Source organism: Lissotriton helveticus, chromosome 1_1, assembly GCF_964261635.1.
Source record: "Lissotriton helveticus chromosome 1_1, aLisHel1.1, whole genome shotgun sequence".
Lineage (NCBI taxonomy): Eukaryota > Metazoa > Chordata > Amphibia > Caudata > Salamandridae > Lissotriton > Lissotriton helveticus.
In genome coordinates this window covers 1792106678-1792128301 of record NC_136057.1, presented here as the reverse complement: position 1 = coordinate 1792128301, position 21624 = coordinate 1792106678, and the positions used below count along the sequence as shown (strand labels likewise).

General features: G+C 46.4%; 1 protein-coding gene across 3 annotated transcripts in view; it reads left to right on the top strand.

Annotated features, from left to right (window-relative positions):
- SLC25A17 (solute carrier family 25 member 17) overlaps window positions 1-21624 on the top strand; it is a 273120-nt gene that overhangs the window by 53488 nt on the left and 198008 nt on the right. For all 3 annotated transcript variants that reach the window (XM_078640599.1, XM_078640605.1, XM_078640609.1), the window contains exon 3: window positions 6007-6067. In XM_078640599.1, coding sequence (XP_078496725.1) covers window positions 6007-6067 — 61 coding nt within the window. The remainder of the gene's footprint in view (window positions 1-6006; window positions 6068-21624) is intronic.

Sequence of the window (21624 nt, the reverse complement as noted above, 5' to 3'; positions counted from 1 at the left end):
CATACGTTTCTAAATTGTTTCTGGCATGCATTTACCCTCGAATGGAGAGGTGGAGGAGGTCATGTGCATGCAGAGAGGTATGACATTTTCATAGAACCTTTAATCTGTGCAAATCGTTAACAAGAAGACATTGCAATGATTATTTTAGAAATGTCGAAGTGGTCTTTGTGCTAGATATCAAAGGTGGGGAGTGTTGTATGGTTCTTCGTCCTTCTCTAGGCCTGTTCCTATCACAGGTAAGCCAGAACAGATGGGAATGCAGTTGTCCATGCGAGACGCTACTAATTACTATGTCTGCCCTGAGATTAAGGTGATCTTTTGATGCACCGTGTACTAGGAGGGGCCCATGTGACCTACTAGAAAAACCTTGATTTTAGATCCATTGTGTTAGAGCCAGCTTTTATGCATCCATTGCTCAACATGGGCGAGGCCGTGACACATCACAGAGCCATAGAGTCCTTGGTGTGACGGATCTCTGGTGTGGTGACCATCCCTGAGGGCTGAATGTACTCCTTGACTCCACCAGGCATTCAAGAGACCAGGGGGTTGGGCTGGGGAACGCCCAAGCCCTACCTCCACCCCTCAAACTCAAAGAAGACTCTTTGAGGTTTGTGCTCAGATGCCTCAGTCTCTGCCAGAGGCAGGTTGTCTATATTTACTGCAATTGAAAATGTGGTACTGGCTTGTTCCTTGTACAAAAAATATAAATCAAAACATTTGGAGTGAGCAGCATAAGGCACCTTAGCAAAAACGTTGGTTTTGTTTTATGTGATGGGTTAAATGCTCATCTTGATTTCTGGAATGAATATAAAAGTGTATCTGGAGATGGTAACACGAGAGTCATTAAGACTTGAATTTAGTCAGGGCTAACAAGCAGTTAATTTCAAAATCAACAGCAAAAGAGTTTGGCACTGCCAAGTGGACTACATTGTGCATTTGACTGGCTGGGGAGACAGTTCCTACCCAGTTGGTATACTTGCTGCTCTCATTACTGCTATGTGTCCAACAATGTTCAAAAGAGAAGCACTAAAGAACAAGTATTGAAAATGCAATGGGTCTCGCCTTTGATTAAGTTAAAGCCATTTGCTTTGCTATTGGTATTGTATAGCAAAGCAAATGGCTTTAACTTAATCAATGGCGAGACCTATTGCATTTTCAATGCTTGTTTTTGTAGTCTTGGGGTGGAAAAAACCATCGAGTGTCACCAATCTGAGAAAAATACATATGGGAGGGAAAAGATTTACACACTCGAGCATAAAGTCACAAAACCATCAAAAAGAAGGGCATAATACATCCCGCCCCCCAAAAAACATGAACAGTGAGTCTAGAACGGACTAAAAAATAAGCTGATCGCATTGCAGCAAAAACACAGAAGTGGATGCCTGCTTGTACCCCGGGGAACTGCAGGACAGCTGATCGGAACAAAAACACAGAAGTGGATGCCTGCTTGTGCCCCAGGGGAACTGACATCCAAGATAAAAGGAAAGCACACGCGAAGCTGCAATTTCGTTGCTATGGCAACAAAATGGCGTGGGACTGTCCACAGTCCCTACGGACACCCGCCTGCTGTCTGCTATGGACAAATGGCAAAAGCAGCCATGTTTGTCCATGCAGACGTGTGCTTGAAAAGCCCTCGGCAGAATCGATTACAAAAGGTGCTCTCCATGGCGAGGGCAGCGCACGCGCTGCTTTCGCCAGGCAAGACCTAAAAAACGTTTTTAGTATTGATAGGGAGGGTATGTGACATACCTATTCATGTCTCCCAGCTCCCACACCCCACCACCCTACCACCCTCCACCCCCCTGTTATGGTATGCTGTAGCTAGCACTGCTATGGGTGTGATATTGGTTATAAAAGATATACAGAATATTGTGTAAAAGCAGTGAAACAGCTTGCCCTATGAAACACGCTTATGGCACTGTTGAGGTGTACTTTGATCTTGAATGTCTAGTTGCAAAGTCTGCAAGTCTAGAAGGAGCTGATTTTTGATTTGTGTAAGCCTTCATGGAATTATAGGAGATTTAAGGGAGATCTTTCCTGGTGGTCACATATGTCCAAGATCATTGGAGAGGTGGATTCCAAAGCCTTTTGGAAACTGGTTGGCAAATAATGTGAAGCAAGTAAATGTAGAGTTTTTCTGAGTATTTCGGACAAACAATGGTTTGTATGTATCAGAACTTAGTTTGCTCACATCAATACCCCATAACAAGACTGAGAGGGAGACTCACTTAGGCAAACGAGGGCGAGTCCCTGCACTTAGCCTATTTAGGCCACCTTAAGCTTTGTAAATGCCATGGCAGAGCCCTCCACATCCTTTGAAGCTCTCCATATCGAGTCGTTATACCGGTACTCTCCCAGAAACCACAGCACTTGGGTAGATCAAGAGGAGTATACTACTAAATCCAGCTCTAACCACCACCACCTCCTCTTCCTCCTCTTAGGGACCCTACCTGTAAACATATAAATCAGGAAGGCAGTGCAGACACTGCTGAAGGGGGAGCTTTAGTTGCATTTGGCATTTCACTTTAGCCCACTAGATTTCGTGGGCTTCGTATCCCTCTAATAGACTATCTCTGACCTTAATTCTCTGTGTGACTCAGTTTCTATCACCAGACTACCAGTCGCGCTCCACCCCAATCCAGTATTTGTCATGGTGAAGATTGCATCGCCTCTCCTTGTACTTTTATCCCCCAGGACGACAATTGCTGACTGCTCGCCCTCCAGAAGCCCTAAAACATTAAAGTAACTCTGGTTTTGCACTCTGACTACTCTTGCTGTTCAAACCGAAAACGAACACACATCTTTGTTTTCAATATGTTATAGACCGCCCTTACTGCATGCAACCCTCACACCTCAGGCAGCCTTTATTTGGCCTTTTATTAGACATATAGCAGCAGCACTTTATCGCCATAATTAACACTGCACACAATTGTTACAATCTCACGTACAAATGATCATACTCAAATAGCAAACTTTCTACTAATTAAACCAAAGAAAACAACAGAGGTTATCAAACAGTGGTTTATTCAGTCGGGTTGAATGGCGTTCCTAGATATGAACAAAAGGGCATCCACGTAGCGAATGCGCTACAATGCTCTAACATTAGTGGGTGCCTCTATCCAAATGCATATACCAAAACAATAATTGAACTGTGCCATGGGTTGAAAGGGGAAAGTGCCTTTACTTTGTTTACACAATCACTTTGGAAAAAGAATAATGAAATACTGACAAGGTGTGTTTTTTTCGGAGCAGTACTCTGCTCAAGAGAAAGGAATATAATTCCCACCTAAACAGAAATCAATCTATTTGTCAATGTCAGCAAGCAACAAGAAGTCAAAACCTGGCTTTATGACAAGAACCTGAACTGATTCGACCCCCGCCCCCCCCCCCCAGTTTTCACCCAACACCAACTACTTGGATTCACCATGGACACAGGCCTCACCCTCAAGGAACTCAGAAGAAAACCAAGCTAACCTGGTGTCAACTCTCCCTATTGAAGATAGCGAAACCGTCCCTCCATGAAAAGCCACTTAAGTACTTCTGTTCAAGCCCTTGTGGGTGTGCTATTGCTAGATAATGTGCATAACAGTAGTGCGTGAACATTTGGGGTGGACTGTGTTAACCTCAAGAACTACGAGTCATTGTGTCCCTTGAAACAAGAATCAAACAGCATTTCAAAGACTCAGTTAGTAAAAAAGTAGTGACTCAAAAGTGGAATTCAAGAACAGAAATTTAAGGAAAACTATAAAGGTTTATTAATAATTTTAAGGGCAATACATAAATGTACAACATGGCAGTGCAGCAGCAATTCTCATTAAATCAGTCAAGTACAAAGAGAGTGTTTGGTATGATTGGTCTCAGTTACAGAAATAACAACATGAGTGAGCAAAATCAGGAAAATAGACGTAAGTCCCAAATGTACAGAAAATCAATAGGAAATCGGACAGCATCCCTAGTAAAGGCCCAAAAGACTCGTGGCTTACTGCCAAATACAGGGATTTATATAGTAAATTCCAGCACAAAAAAATCTTTGAGGACAGTACACCATGCAAAATAAAGAGTGCACATCTTGCTTCTTGTGGAGCGGCCAATCTTATTGCACTTAAACTGGGTAATTAAGTTACTCCCTTTTGACACCTAACACCAGCTTGGTAGAGCAGTCAAGTCTTTCTCCAATAGGTGGTAACATTGGTACAGTATTAGATGTTGTAGGGCAGTAGTTGGAATGGTTTCAAGTTTGAGGTGACCACCTCCAGTCAGTATAATGATCCCAAATGGTCTTGTGAACGAGGGAAGCTTGTATCATAAACTAGCTCACAAATGGTAGATTCCTGCTCCTATAAAGGTGTAACAAATAGAGCATGGCAAACTTTGGGCCATGTTGCACCCCATCCATGTGCCCAGCCACGTGCTGCAAATTTAAATCTGGTCTATGGGGTCAAGTTGAGAAGTAATGCTGGCTCACCAGCAGAGTAGTACTTTGATGGTTTCATGATGCATATCTTCTGACATGGTTCACAGGTGTGGTGCACACCAGTTCTGTAACTAGTACACAAGGCTCCTGGGAGGGCTGTTCTTGAGTCCTTCTCAGTGCAAGTCGTAGCCATCTAGGCTTTGTACTTGTCCTATACGTTGGTTTTGCTCCTCAGATTCCAGCCAAAGGACATCATCAAGGCCTGATCTTACTTCAGGGTCTTATGTCACTGGGATGCGTATTGGGTTGCCAGACATGACAAGTATAGTTGAGTAGTTCCAAGGCAGATCTGAAGAGAGCAGTCTGCCAACAAAGTAGACCAAGTTCTACTCACTGTTTTTTCCCAGACCGATCTTTATGGCTGACAGTGTGTGAGTGTGAGTTACCCCAAGTCTCCTATAAATGCTCCACTTTATCAACAGAGTGTGCAGCTACATTCAGTTTATTGCATCTCACTGGAGAAAGCTAACTTGAAGAGGAAACCCCATCTTGTGGTGTAGTCATGGTGTCTTCGAAGGGGTACATGATTGACACAGGTCATGCACTCTTGAGCTTGTAGCATATGAACCGAAAGACTACATCTGTACATATGTGTTTTTCACAAGGGCATCTCCCAGAGGTACAAGGAAAAGGACTGTGCTCTAGTATGGAGTATCCATTATAGGTATGGGTATACCGTGTGTATAAGCAATTTCCAGCAGAAGCTCTTGCTGAATGTAATTGATTTAAACAAATTCGAGGGTTTTTCAGTTACTGCAGTCCCAGTGCAGGCAATTCTGAGTTTTTTCTAGCATTAATGAAGGGATATGTAAACAAATCTTCAATAAATAATAAAACGAGCCTATCCAGTGAAACAAGCATGTTGCTATCACGGCAACTTTCCCTCTGTATGAGAGATAGTCTTTAGCTCTTTCTCTTGTAGCAAAAAGGTCCCCCCCTCTCCCACAACAGCAACACTCCTGTACCACAAGTCAGCAGAGAAAGGCAATTCGTCTTCGATCTGCCAGAAAGAGTCTCTCCTTGGTGGTCCAAAATATTGGTATGGTTGAAAGAGTACCAGAATCCGAAAGATATATATAATGGCAATTTTGTCCAGTGGTGTGTGCCCATGAGAAACAACCAGTACTTAATAGAATGCACAGGCTACTGTATTCTCGCTTTCCTCATCTTGGCTCTAGGCAGTGGTTGCATGATTGACCTAAAGTGGTGGCTTGTAGACAGGAGCTTGCAGCTCAACTTGGAGAGAGTCTGTTGTAAAATTGTCATTCTCCTCCGATGATGTGCGTCTCATATGCCACATTTAGCTTCTGCTCTTACAAACCTGCTGACATTCAGGAGCATTAGAACTTTTAGAAGTATGCTCACGTAGGTCCAGCTGAGCCTTTGAGACCCTTGGATTTATTCATTCCACTCAAGAAGAGAACATATGCATTTTACTCTGTGGATCAAGCTGCATATCTCTGTGTGCGATAATGCAGAAATGCTCTGCGGATGTACTAACAAGGACTTCTTTTTCTTCTTTCAACTCGTAGGGCAGTGTGACGGCCATGACTGTGTTTTTCCCGCTAGATACCGCCAGACTGCGGCTCCAAGGTATCTTCTGTTTTAATGTGATAATGGTTACTACTTTAGACATTAAAGGGGCAAATGGAAACAGATATTTATCAACATTATAATGTTTTGTACATGGTGTATTAAAGTTTTTGATTTGTAATGTATCAACAGGTTGCCAAAGCCTCTTCACACTGCAGTGAATAGGGAGTGAAAAGGAGGGAGCATTGTTTTGTGCAAGGGCAGGAGAAGGCCCTTCCCCAAAGGCTGGTATTTAGGATTCAAAGGCTTCCATGAAAGTTGCTTCCTTAGTGCTCTCCCGAAGCAAATTTTGAATCCAAGACTCAAGAACGTTCCAGAGTTAAATTCCGTGACCTCATGTTATTTTTTGCTTATATTTCTTTTTTTTTAATAAAATTTTACGTTAATCTGATTGATGGTGTTTAAGGTCAGCGGGCAACCAGGAATTACTTTCTGAAAGCTTGTCTCACAGTGCAATTTGTATCTTGTTCAAAGTCATTTTAAGTGAACAAGGAACCAGTGAAAGTGTCTTAGTGCTGTAGTAAGGTGCTCTGTATTTTTAAATTCACACGCATTCATGCTGGTTAGTTTTTAATCTGTTGGAGTTTTTGGATCTCTGTTCTCATGGCACCCCAGTGTATTGTATTCAATAATCTACATGTGGTAGGATTGCGAATCTTGTCAGTTCTGACTTGTGGTTCTGTAGAAGCAATGAAAAGGTCTTTCAAAGTCTCTGCAAGAAAAGATTGATATTCTTCACAGTAGTTGATATTTGGCGATCAAGCAAGGTATTTTGATAAAACCGCATTCCGTGTTCTTAATTTCATTTATTGGTTTTTGAACAGTACCCAATTCGGCAGAGCAGGTACAGGTAAAATCCTGAGGCTCCCTTGATCCTGGTTTCAGTTTTGGATCTGATGAGATGTAAAAAGTTGCCCTCCATCCAGTGTTAAATTTCAGGGATCTTGGTCAGAATTCAGGTATTTTCTCAATGTTGATCTGCATGTCATCTGCACTCATCTGGAACGTTAGGCTGTGTTGGGAGATTACTCTGCTAGAAGATAAAAAAGCAGTAGGGACAAAGAAGATTCCTGAGGGGTGACACATGTTATTGCTTCAGTGGCGGAAGGTGAATTATCTTTTTTAATGTGGTGACTGCATTCCGTTCAGAAGGGTGTAATCCAAAGTAAGGCAGACTCAGTGATGCAGGAGCAATACTTTGAATGTTCATTTATTGTATCATACACCGCAGACAGATGTAGGAAGATGTGCAATGAGACTGGCCAATATTCAGTGAGGCTAGGCGATCTTCCTCTATATCATTACTTCTGCATGGAGTAAAGATTGTGGAGTAGGTTGTGGGATTCCTCATATTCGCCCAGTTGTATGATTTCAGTTTTCGCTAAATATCGATTGGGTGGTGTTCTAGAAATTGAGGGGGTCAAATCCAGAGCATTCATCACAAACCCATGGAAAACTCTAGACTCCCAAAAAGTCTGCTTCACTAAGGCTGGTTATTAGGGCTCGCCTAGAGTTGCGGTACAAAAGGGGGTGGTGATGAACTGAGCATCTGAACCAATCAAACACTCACACCCAGTCAAAAGATCTGGGCTTAATCCATCACCGTTCTTTAGCCCACTCTGCCACCCCAGTTCAGACATGGCTATATGCAAATCAGTCTGACCCTGTGCCTCATGGGAACAGTCCAGCCCGAACTGCCAAGCCATGCCTTCCCTGGACCGGAAACAAGCTTCCGAGGACCGGTTTCTGGCATTACAGCCTTCCCCAGCCCGGCTTGCTTGAAACCAGTGGCAAAGTGAGCAAGGGACTCACGTCCGAGCATACCCTGCCACACTTGTGGCCGCCATAAGTGTGGCAGGGTATGCTCGGACGTGAGTCCCTTGCTCACTTTGCCACTGGTTTCAAGCAAGCCGGGCTGGGGAAGGCTGTAATGCCAGAAACCGGTCCTCGGAAGCTTGACTGGGTGTGAGTGTTTGATTAATTCAGATGCTCCGTCCATTACCACCCCCTTTTGTACCGCCAAGAGTTGCAGCACGTGTTGCTCGCTTGGCGAGATTTATAGTGAGAGATGACATTTCATGTTTCATGTTTGATTTCCTAATACCCACAGGCTATTCTATATTTAGAAATGACAGAATTGACAAAGTTGGGGGAGGTGTTGCAGTCATCTTTAGAAACTCCTTCCAACTTAAAGCTTTTCCTAACAGCTCCTTCCACACTTTTGAATGTCTATCTCTTGAGCTTCAATTGCACCACCGCTCACCCCTCAGATTACATGCCATTTACCGCCTGCCTTGTAGTGGCTGCTCGTTTATGGAGGAACTCCCTGACTTCATTAGTGACCAATACTCGCAAAATGACAATCAGATGTTTGTGGGTGACTTCAATCTCCACTGGGGCTCATCTCAAGACTCTTCTGCGAATTTGCTGACCACCTTCCTCTCTGCAAACGATCTTATCCAACACTGCACAGAAACAACACACTCTAAGGGCTCAATCCTGGACCTTGTTATTTCGAAAGCAGGCATGCTTACTATCGCTACCCCTATTCTTGTAGACTGGTCTGACCACCTCCTCATCCCATTCTCTCTTCACCTATCACACTCTATAACTCTCGGCCAACCTAATCTACCTCCTGATTCCGTGACACTAAAAATATTGACCTCAGTACCCTCGGTGAATCAGCTTTGCTATCACTTCCAAGGCTAGACCCGAACCTAGATGTTAACAAACTCACCTCCCAATGCCTCACAGTCATTGCTGTTGAAATCAATAACGTCGCTTCTCTCCAAAGCAAAAAGAAAAGGCCTATTCCCTCAGCACCTTGGTTCAACAAATCCCTCTACGAAGAAAGGAAGTACCTAAGATCCCTGGAGAAACAATGGAGACAAGCGCCCTCCACCGATAATTTGGCCGCGCTTCGTTCAGCAAGATCCAAGTACCACAAGCACAACTTCCTTGGAAAAGTGTCGCACTTCAGAACCCTCCTCGACTCAGCCAAAATACAACCAAAAAACTATTCGATCTCATCAAGAATCCAAACTGTTCTCCCCCAACCTCAAATTGGAGGATTCTACAAAGAAAGCAGCGGAATTCGCTATATTCTTTGACGAAAAAGTAAAATCACTTGTGGATCAGATCATTCATCCTACCCATCCAGAGGAGCGCAAATCCTTAGCCATTTGGCAGAACTTTGACCCAATCTCTGAAGATGCCCTCCTCAAATGCATCCTCGAAACAAAGCCCTCCAACCATTCTCTTGACCCCATCCCTAGTGCCGTTGCCATTGATTTCTTTACCCATTCTCTTTCCTATTGGACCACTCTGGTTAACCTCTCTCTCTGTCAAGGTTCCCTTCCTGTTTCCTTAAAAACTGGGCAGGTCACCCCTCTGCTTAAAAAAACCCTCTGCTGATGCGAACAACCTCAACAACTTCCGCCCCATCACTAACCTACCTTTTCGTGCAAAAATCAAGAAAGATGTGTAGCGAAACAACTCTCTCGTCATATCAAGGACAATGATCTTCTTGACAATTTCCAGTCCGGCTTCATTCAAAACTGCAGCACTGAAACAGCCCTGCTACAAGTGATTGATGACGCGCTGCGGATACTCTATTCGGGGGAGTCTTGTCTTCTTATTCTCCTTGACCTTTCTGCAGCCTTTGACACTGTCAATCACAACACTCTCCTTAACACTCTTCAACAGAGAATGGGCATGGAGGGCACTGTGCTTAAATGGTTTGCTTCCTTCCTCTCTGATAGATCCCAAATGATAAAAATAGCGAACAGTCGTTTATCTCCTTTGGCGGTAGGTCAATGTGTTCCTCAAGGCTCTATACTTGCACCCACACTGTTCAATCTCTATTTAGAACCATTGGGAAATCTCCTAAGTTAATCTGGGATCCACTATCATCTCTATGTGGTCGACACGACACTCAAATCTTCCTTAAGGTGGCCGCCACTCACAATCTTTCCATCCTAAGCTCTACTCTCGACTCCATTCAAAACTGGATGTTAACTCATCAACTGATTCTGAATCCCTCTAAAACTGAATTCCTCCTCCTCCTCTCCTCCTCACTTTCTGCTCCCCCTGTTCAATCATGGACAAATCAGATAAATCTACTTAACAATTAACCCATCATTGTCGACAGCGTAAAATCCCTTATGTGTCATACTCAACAAAAAACTCAATCTACTCTCCCACATCAATTCCATTGCAAAGTCTGCTCGATACTAACTGCCCCTTCTTTGGGGGATTTGTCGCTTCTTCCCAGAGCAAGACCTTAAAAACCTGGTCCAATCGCTCGTTTTCTCCAGACTGGACTACTGCAACTCTCTTCCTACTGGCCTCCCCAAATCCCACCTGTTCCCCCTCAAATCTGTTCTGCATTCAGCAGCTCGTTTCATATATGGGGCCAAAAGAAGCGACCACATCACACCTATTTTATCCACCCTCTGTTGGTAAGATCTATCTACAAGACTGCCTGTATCACTCACAAAGCCTTGCACTCCTCCTCGCTACCTGGCGAATAAACTGAAACTCTCTGGAGGCATCTCGACCATCACGTAATGCAGGAAATGTATTGCTTGAAACTCCCACTTTCAAGAAGGAAAGTTCGATGGCCCGATCCTTTTTAGGCAACGGGGTGAGAATCGGGAACTCACTTCCGCCTCAGCTCCGGACCACCTCCTCTTCCCAGGCCTTCAAAACTGACCTCAAAGCTCTCCTCCTTCAAAGACACTTCCAAATGTAATTCACACCCTCTCTATTATCTGAAGGAAGTCCCTCCATTATTGGAAATTCTGTTCTACATGACTATAAGAAGTACCTTCCCAGTGTGTTCTTGTGGATTGAGTGTCTGACAGTTATTGCAGTATTATACTTCTACTTGTATTGTGTACTCTTTTGCAACATGCACACGCCACTTTTCCTCTTGTAATGTATCGGTGGCTACCTCGTGTATTTTGTTTGCTTTTGATACATGCACAATTGCCACCATTGCTTCATGTAACGGAACGTTTGTTCTTGTGTTTTGAGTATCTGCCAGTTAGTGCAGTATTATACCTCTTCTTGTACTTTGTACGCCTTTTGTATCCTACACACATGTCACTTTTTTCCTCTAGTAACGTATAATTTGCTACCTCTTGTACTTTGTTTGCTCTTGATACCTGCACAGTTGTCATTATTGCCTCATGTAACGTAACATTTGCTTTTGTAACATGTTCATTTGTAATTTTTTCCTCATGTATCTCTACTGTTTCTATTGTGAAGCGCTCTGACACCTTCGGGTAAAGTCCACGCTATATAAAAACGCATTAAATAAATAAAAAATAAAGCCCTCCTCATGGATACAGAGCGTGCTAAGTCCTTGTGGCAACAGGCTGGCAGTGGGAGTGGTGGGGGAGGGGAGCGAGGCGCACAGTGGATAGCTCATCACTTTATTAGGTAGCCCTGCCTCCGGAGCAGCCCGTCCAGCACCTCTCGCCAGATCCCAGAGCGTAGGCGGCCCCAACACAGGACAGCTCCCATCCCCGGAGGAGCGTCAATCTCTGCTGTGCCTCTCCTAGGGCAGCCAGTGCGCTCTCGAGGGCACCCCCGCAACTCACTCTGAGCCTCAGCCGTGAGCCGCACCCTGCAACCGTGAGCAAACCGCAGGAGAGGACACAGCCCTCACCAGCAGATATTAGAGAACCCAGTCCTGCCAGCTCCCGTGCCCGGACAGACCACAGCAGAGGACCCAGCCCGCCAGTTCCTGTGCCCGCTGCCCGGACGACCACAACAGAGGACCCAGCACCCCGAGCTCCTATGCCTGCTGTTCAAACAGACCACAGCAGAGGACCCAGCTCCTGTGCCCGTTGCCCAGACAGACCACAGCAGTGGACCCAGCCCTGCCTGCACTTGTTCGCGCTGCCTCTCTTGGCTTCCCAGGTGCCACCCTCTGAGGGGTGATGGCCCCCGGGCACACTATCCCTCTGCTCTCGGTGCTCCTGCTCAGCCTCCCCGCTCAGCACCAGGGCAGGACCTGCCCACCAGCACCCCCGGGGTGAATGGATACAGTGCACCCTCCTTACTTCAACCTGGCCATGGGCACCTGGATCTCAACCTCGGCCGCCTGCGGGGAGGAGAAGGAGACGGCCCGGGTCATCCTGGACCTCTACTGCAAGCTGGTGGGGGGGCCTGCAACCGGGGACCTCAGCCAGCCCATCCAGGTAACTGTGCGTGCTGTAAGGGCTGCTATCTATACTGGACTGTGAGCTGAACACCCAGGCGGCGTTATGTACTTCAAACAGCCCCTCCCACCTCCTACGGAGCCTCTATAGGGACCAGTACACCCAGATAACCCTGCAATCCACAGGGGAAGAATTGTAGTAACACTACACAAACACATCTATAGGGAACCGAATCACGCACGCTCGCCGTGGGGCCCTGGTAAGCCCATCCAAGCCACCCCCAATCCACTGAGGGACACTGATTGTTACCTATAGGGGTATACAACCAATGCTGCGCATTAGTAGCTCTTCCAGATAACCCCAAGTGTGTAGAAGTCACTACATGTTTTCTATAGGGTATCTGATGCTGGGGAACGCGCAATCTATAGGGAACACTGAGCTTTATACAGGTACAGGCAGACTCACTCACAGTCATGCAGATACTCACCCTCACACAGGTACACTCACTCAATTAATGCTCTTTCTGAGTTGTGCGTTTTAGGCGCCAGTACCTTCACGATTGGGTCTGCAGCGTTTGTTAGCTGAGGTGTGGCCTTAGTTAAGAATAGAGTCTCATTGCACAGTGACGCTTTCCTCGTTCTGTCTTCTCCGTGCCTTATTTCCCCATCTCACATGTCTCGTCAATTCTTCTTCTCTCTCTGCCCCCCAACACACTCTTTTAAAAAAAAAGTTTAGTAAGCGTGGCGCCGTCTTCACGGACACCGCGCTATGCAATGCAATAGGTGTTGCTTTTGGTATTTTAAATAACAATGCCTTTTAATTCTTTTAAAGGCATTGCCATTTACAATGTCAATAGGTCAAAATAATGTCATTGCGTGACCTATTGCATTGTAAATGCTTGTTTTTCTGAATGAGGGTGAGCATTCGTTGAAAGAAGATGAAGGAAAAGATAGGCAGTCATAAACACTGTTTTGAACCTGTATGCGAGGAGTGTAAATATGCACAAGAGATGGGAGAAGTTGTCGTAGAGATGGCAGAGATGTATAATGAAGTAATCAGGCAAATGCAAAAAACAAGGTGAAAACAAACATCTTTGATACAAGTAGGCCAAACCTTTTGTGCAGTAAAATGAATAGAACATTGGGGTGGGAGGCAGCATTTGAAAATATTAAGAGTAGATTTTGTGATTTGAGGAGGATGGACACATTCTAGGATATCCAAGGAACTCTGAGTGAGCACAGCGTCTATAAAAATGTAGATGGGGGCATAGGTCAATTCTACAAGAGTGGGAGCCTGTTGACAGCCACAAAATGGACATCCTTGTGCCAGTAGCGGATGAATAGATTGATTTTTTTATGTTTGAAAGCTTTATTAAAGTAAATAATCAGTACAGCAAGGTGACATCAGCAGAAATAAATGAGGAAGAGGAAATATGAGGAGATAATCATAATAAAGCCGATGGCACAAATGAGGAACAAAGCATTTTAAATTTTTAAGAGAGGGGGGAAGGGGGCGAGGGGGAGGGGGGAGAGGAAAAAAGGAGTCTATTAATAAGTCATAAATGGAAAAGTACAATAATCATAAACAGCAATCAAACACTCGCACCCAGTCAAAAGATCTGGGCTTAATCCATCACCGTTCTTTAGCCCACTCTGCCACCCCAGAGCCCACTTGTACTCCTGCTTATAAGTGCATTCCTTAATCTTTCACTTATGATGTTTTATTAGCTTCATACATATTTTTTTTATTGCCTTTTAGGCCATGTATTTGCTGTTATTGGTGCTTTTACTGTACTTTATTGTGATTGCTGTTTATGATTATTGTACTTTTCCATTTATGAATAGATTGATTTTAAATAATGTTATTTAAACTAACTGAAACATAAGGTCAACAGTGCTCTTTACATGCAAAAAAAAAGACTAAAACAGGTTGTTGGAACTAGAGTGTAGTAACAGATCCACTAAAGAGAGCAATTTAAACTTCACTTCTTCATGAAGGAGAGGGTGGTAGAAAGTAAACTAACACCTGTAGCAAGGTAGTTTGAGTCTTCTAGGGCTGCTGAGGAAAATATGTTGTTTAACATTTTTAAGTTATTTTGCCTTTGGGGTGTTGAGGCGGATGGAGCTTTTGCTTTTTGTTCTTCTGGCGCCTCCTGTAAGAGACTGTTTTCATAATGATAGGAAGCCTGCATAAAATGCTAAATAGGGGAGCGTCCAAGATGGCCGCGTAGGCCAGTAGATCCGTGGGACCTGCGCCTCGTCTATTAGTCCTGACGTGTATCCCGAGGCGCTGTGTTGGGCATCGGTTGGCGGAAGGGGAGCTGTGCGCTTAGACGCTGCTCCGGTCCCGCTGCGAGGTCGGGGGCCGATGCGGTTCGATCTTACAATTTTGGGCCCAGTGGATTGTTGTAGCCGGGGTCCCGAATGGTGGAGGTGGCCGGCCGCAAACAGAACAACACCCGGGGCGGTGACCAGAAGTCGCCGGTCAGGCCCGGAAACGGAGAGAATCCGATCGCGTCTGGAGTGAAGCTTGTGTAGCGCGACGGGGGCGGTGTGGAGGCTTCCCCCCCCCGACTTCTGCCTGTGGCGTCAGCGATGCCTGGGTGACGCCCAGCCCGTGGTGGAGAGCATTGGGAATGCCGGGCAGTCCGGGCAGACTTTTGAGTGGGGTAGAGGTGCTGTGTAGCTGCACTCCGAGACCCCACGGCCCCGGTGAGTGCCGATTATTCTGCAGTGATACCGGAGTTTAGTGCCGAAATTTGGAGCCCTGACCCACATCATGGACTTTTAGCTCAACGTTGCCAGCCCCTCATTTACGGTGAGGACACCGCGTTTGCTACTTGTGAGGGATACTTGCCCCCCCCCCCCCTCCAAGGAAAGGAAAAAGCCAGAGAAGTGCGCCATTTGAGCGCAGAGTGAATTCCCCAGGTGGACGCCTGCCCAAGGGGGCGGTAGCCTGGCGGACGGGGTGCAGGGTGAAGGAGGGAGAGGAGAGGACACACTCCAGCGCGGCGAGATGGGGACAGTTGGCAGCATAGATAATATGAAGTGCAGAAGGGGAGTGACACCAATTAAGTGATCCCCACAGAAGCGCGCGTATCACGCAGTGGATACTCGGTGAGGGGCCCAAAGGTGAAACGGAGGAACTGTCTTTGATGTGTATTGGATTGGAACTGGGGAGCAGGAAGAGAAACGACGTGCGGCACGAGTACAAGTACTAGGCACAGTGGGCTGAGAAGTCTAGGTCTGCAGTGGTGGAGGAGACCCCCGGGGGTGGGGCTAATTGTTTACGCCTGTGGCGGGTGAATATGGCCTGGATTATCTGCGGGAGTGAGACTAGACCGACTGGGCCAGTGGAGGCTTGGACATACTAGTTGCTTAGTGTACTACTGGCGAGCCGGTAGGGCCAGTGTTGTCCGAATAGAGATTCAAAATGGCGACTAAACCAGAGGGTGAAAAAAAAAAACAGTCCAGGTCGACTAAGGGGTCTCGCTACATCCAGGCCAATAAGTTAGACCGATATACGCAGCCCAGGGGCTTGCCTGCCGGGTCAGGGAGAATACAGGACGGAGTGGAGAGTCTGCAGGCCCTGCATCGGAACCCACACTGCTGGATGTTATGGTAGCCATCGATGGGGTTAAGACTCCTCTTGGGCCGAAGATGGAGTCCTGGACCACAAGCTGGACATTGTGACCATTGAGGTCAACCTTATCCAAGCCGATCACACCAAAACAAGTGAGAAAGTGAAGTCGTTGAATATCAAAACTGCGAGCTTGACAGGTGATGAATCGCAGCTGCAGCAGGAGTTACGGAATCTTAAAGCCTCTAGTGACCTTACGAGCCGAAAGCTGGATGAATACAAAGGAAGGGCCCGGAGGAATAATGTACGCATTATTGGCGTTCCGGAGAAGGCCGAGGGCCTGACCCCTGACCTCTTTGTGGAAGACATTATCCTCAATCATCTGAAGCCGATAGGGTTGGGGAAATTCTTCACGATAGAGCGGGCGCACAGAGTCCCGGGGGGAAGACCGAGGCCTGGGGCCCCACCTCGTCCAATGATCGCAAGGGTGTTTAATTTCAGGGACAGAGATGCTATCCGGCAGGCCTCCAGATCGGGAGGCCCCCTGAAATACAAAAATTCCACCCTCACATTCTTTCCAGATTTCACTCAGACGGTCCAGAGGCAGCGTCAGAGTTTCTTGGCGTTTAAGAGAAGACTCAGAGACAGAGGCTTGAAATATCCCATGATATTTCTGGCCAAGTTATGGGTTGAGGTTGAAGGAAAGGTCTGGTTCTTTGACAATCCAGAAATTGCTTCGGACTGGTTGGAGAGACTTCCCCCCCGAGGGGAGCCCCGGAGACAGAGTGGTGAGGATGGAGATGGCTCGCAGGAACAGGAATGATGTGTACTGCAGTAGTTCGAGACGCTGATGTTTGAGGGGAGGTGTGCCACACACGGGACTTTTCTATGGTTTTGCTCCTTGAGAATGTGAGTTATAATAGGTGCAAGTTATGACATCCTGGAGGGTGGGGGCGGGGTTACGGGGTTCTGACATCCTCCTCAGGTCTACTTTTAGATAGTTGATTAGTTAGAGTATCGGGCGACAGGCGCACTGCAAGTTGGGGGTTGGCGGAAGCCACGAGCAGGGGTGCAGGGTGGGGGGAGGAGGGACAGGAAAGTTGTTGCATAGTTATTGTTTTCTTTCTTTTATTTTTTGTTGGAGATAGAGATATGATTTTTTGGCGTGTTTTTCTTTCCTTTTTTCTTTTTGCATCTGGTGAGAATGTTGTAGCTAGAGGTTTTTTTGTGGGTCAGATGTCGCAAGTTAGTCAGGGATCGGGGATGAAGGTGCTAAGCTGGAATGTGAATGGTCTGGGTGACAGGATTAAGAGAGGGATGGTAAATCCGCTTATTAGAAGACACACCCCAGATGTGGCACTATTGCAGAAGACGCACCTGGTGGGCAACCGCTGCATGGCCCTCCATAAAGGGGGTTATAAGTTGGTAGCGCATGCCGGGTTTACAACAGGGTCCAGAGGGGTGGGAATTTTGGTGAAAAATTCCTTTCTTATGGCAATACAGGCTACATGGTTGGATCAGAGGGGTAGGTATGTTGGTGTTTCTGGGCAATTGTGGGGAAGGACGGTCACCTTTTTGTCAATATATGTGCCGCCTGGTCTTCAGTCTGATACTTTTCGAGACCTGAGTACTGTGTTTCTTACTTTGCCCCTGGGCCTTTTGGTGTTGGGGGGCGATTTTAACGCGGTGCTTGACGGAGAGGCTGACAGAAACCCACCGTGAGTAATTCAACCATCGCAGAGATGGCTCTCAAACTTTCTTGAGACATTGGGACTGGTAGATAGCTGGCGAGTGCGTAACCCGACCCGGACACACTTTACCCACATATCAGCTGCGCACAATAGCTTGTCCAGGTTGGATTACATATTGCTACCGGCAGCTATGGCAGCCACTGTTCAAGATGCACGGTATCTTGGTTGAGGTATATCTGATCATACTCCACTGTGGTTGCAGCTCTCATTCGGACGGCTGGCAGTTGGCAAAGTAGCTCCTATTAGTGCATGGCAACTAAAAGATCTGGCCACTAAGAAGGAGGTTATTCAGATGTCAGATCACTATTTTCAGGGGAATGTGGGAACTGTCGACTCAGCACAAACCCTTTGGGAAGCATACAAAGTAGTAGCGAGAGGAGAGGTCCTATCTTTGGTAGCGGGGAAGAAGGGGAAACGTCAGGCTGAGGTGACTAAGATGGAGGCAGAAGTGGTCAGATTAGAGGAGAGGGTGGCTAGAGCATCAGTGCCGGAGGACCTCCACCTTTTGAAGTTAAGACAGGATGAATACAAATGCTTAGCCAGAGATAGAGCGATAGCTCAAAACAATGCCATACAGAGCTGAATATATGAACACGGAGACAAGGCTGGCAAATTGATCGCGTGGCTTGAACATGAGGAATGGGCATCTAGGCTGGTACCTGAGATAGAGGGAACAGATTCAGATACAGTTACGGACCCGCAGGCGGTGGATGACACATTTTCCGGGTATTTCAAGGTTGTATATACCGCTGGTAGAGGGTTTACAGAGGCTGAGAACAGTGAAATGATTAAGGATATTGTCATGCCGGGGTTATCTGAAGAGGATATGTGCTATTTGGACTCCCCTTTCCCGGATGATGAAGGCAATTAGAGGAATAAAGTCCGGTAAGGCGACTGGTCCCAATGGGATACCGATAGAGTTGTATCAGTTGAATGCCCAGAAGTTCGCACCGTATATCCGAGCCATGTTCCTGGAGAGTAAAGAGAAGGGTCAGCTCCCATATGACCAACGTGTGGCGAATATAGTGGTTATTCATAAAGCAGGTAAGCCCAGGACACAAAGCTCTTCATATAGGCCCATTTCACTTCTTAATGCAGAGCCCAAAATCTTGGCAAAACTGCTTGCTACCAGATTGGTCAAGGTAGTCACAACCCTGATACACCCCGATCAGTCTGGCTTCATGCCGCGCCGGAACATGGCTCTGAACCTGCGGAGGCTGCATGGGATTCTTGGGGGTTCCTTGAAGATACAGGAGCCGGCAGTCCTAGTGTCTTTGGACGCCGCTATGGCATTTGATCGGGTTGAATGGAATTATTTGTTTGCGGTTCTGGCGAAGCTGGGTTTTGAAGGGGAGTTTATTGGGTGGTGAGACTATTCTACGCTAATCCCCTGGCCAGAGTGGTAGTTAATAACTGTAGATCGAACAATTTTTCACTGGAGAGGGGCAGGAGACAGGGATGCCCGCTGTCCCCGCTACTGTTCGCTCTGGCACTGGAGCCGCTGGCGGCGTGGGTCAGGTGGGATCGGTCTATACGGGGCTTGTGGTGGACACCGGACTGGGAGGATAACATTTCATTGTACGCCGATGATATTCTGCTCGATCTTACCAATCCTAGAGCGTCTTTGATTAGTTTCCTGGATGTGCTTGCCATATTTGGTAGATACTCCGGATTTGCTATAAATTGGTCGAAGTCGGTGCTTTTTGTTCTTGCGGGCGAACCGCCAGTAATTCCGCAGTCGTGCCCCATTCAGATTGAACCAGTAGGATTTAAATATATGGGTATCTATATAATGCTTGACTCGAAGTTGAGGTACACCAATAACTTGGGTTCCCCCTTGAGCATGTTTAAGAAAGTTGTGGAGCGCTGGAGAGCTCTTCCACTATCATTGCTTGGAAGGGCGGCGCTGTTTAAGATGATGGCCCTACCTCGATTCCCGTATGTACTACAGAATTCAATGGACCCAGTACCAGTCTCCTATTTTAAAGAAATTGAGGCGCTTCAGAGGCAGCTTCTTTAAGACGGTAGACCCCGAATATCGTTCGTGAAACAAACTCTCCCGTGGTATGATGGGGAAATTGGACTCCCGGATTTACGAAAGTATTACTGGGCGTCGCAATTAGCAGATGTGAATCATATCGTATATGGACCCCCTGGGGACCCAGGTTACGCCATGGAACACGGGCTAGCGCCGGGTGGAGATATTAATAGAGCTTTGTACGCTAAGCCAGGGCGTTTTGTGTAAACGGGCCCAACTGCGCATGCAGTACATGTGTGGCACGCGGCTAATAGATATTTGGGATCGGAGGGAAGATTGACATTGGCAATCCCACTGTTTAATTCGGAGAGACTCTGGAGTTTGTGGAAGTCCAAGGGGTTCGATTAGTGGGAGCTTATAGGGATTACCCAGATAAAGGATGTTTGGGGAGGAGACAAGATACATACATTCGACTTTTTAAGCAACAGTATAGTTTGCATGACAATGAGCACTATCGATATCGACAGGTGAGGCACGCACTCCTCACACATGTACCCATGGGTGCCACGCTTCCGGAAACCTCTCCTCTTGAAGATCGAGTGCTTGATGGGCACGAGAAGACTATCTCTTTAATATACAAGAAGCTAGTTAACAATATGGAAGACCTGCTGGGACGTATTAGAGTGCAGTGGAGTGCGGACGGGTTGGAATTAGACGACGAGGACTGGGTGGAGGCAGTTTCCTCCCCCGAGGTAGTGGCGATTCAGATGAGGCTTCGACTGGTGCAGCTAAAGATTTTGCATAGATAATATATTACCGGACCCCGACTGGTGCGAATGGGGAGAGCGGGGAGTGGAGAGTGCAGAAGGGAGTGTGGAGAGCCTGGCACTTTAATGCATATTCTTTGGCACTGTGTGGCGGTTCAGGCGTTCTGGACGAAAGTTCATGATGAGATGAAAGAGGTATTGGGGGAGGATATACGGCCAGAGGCTCGGAGATGTCTACTGAATGTGTGGGAACCCACGGATCTGAATGTGTACCAGGGGCAATGGGTCACACTAGCATATATGGTGGCTAAACGAAATATAGCTCAGCTTTGGGGTGCAAGCCAGCCGCCTCGAGTCTTCAGATGGGCCAAGGACTGAGACTTGTGTATGTTTAGTGAGAAGTCTGTGTATGTAGCCAGGGGGTGCCCGGGGAAATGGGGGAAGGTCTGGGGGGCATGGAACCGCCATCGTGGAGAGATTTGTGAACCACCGGAGCCACGAGGGGAATCGGAAGCACAAGAATCCCTGTGATCATATTAAAAAAAATATAGTTATATGCGATTCTGTACATGTGATATGCAGACCTATATGATCAGAAAATTGTGGTTCACCTGATGCTTTTTCTGTTTTGTAATTTCTTTTTTGTTAATTTGTTAATAAAAAGAGTTTTAAAAAAATTGCTAAATAGGCAGTTCAGCAGCTTTTAAATGTGATATGACAATGAAGATGTAACCAGTGGAGAATACTTAGATAAGGGAAGAAATACAATGTCTTCCCCCTCAAGAATCTTCCACACTGCAGAATGAAGAATGCATTTAATTGGGCAAGCAGTATGCCAGGAAAGATGCAGAACAATGCATTTCCACTGTGTGCATGAGATATCTGCACTGTATTGGCAATACGAATTACCGAGCAAGCATCAAGGTTTGATTTTGTTTTAGGTAGGTGGCAGGAGCCAGTGTAACAGTATTTGAGTTCCGTCAAAGAGACTAGAGAGAGCGAGAAAGAGAGAGACCCTAATTACGTTTTCTAGTGCTTTCTCACCCCTGCAACTCCTACTTGGAGATCTCAGCATTAATCTACAAAATGCTTACATTTCTGTGCTCACAGAAAACATTGCATTCTGTCAGATATCCTGCATAGTTAGCCCCACTTTTTGCCTGGTGCTGTGCTGGGTATTGACTAGGCAGACAGGATCCTGCTAATCAGGACCCCAGTCTACCTGCTTTGTCCCTAAATTGTTGTGGTTAGTACTTGGGTACATCCCAGATTGGATACTGGGGTACCCTTATCAGACCCTAGTATATAAATT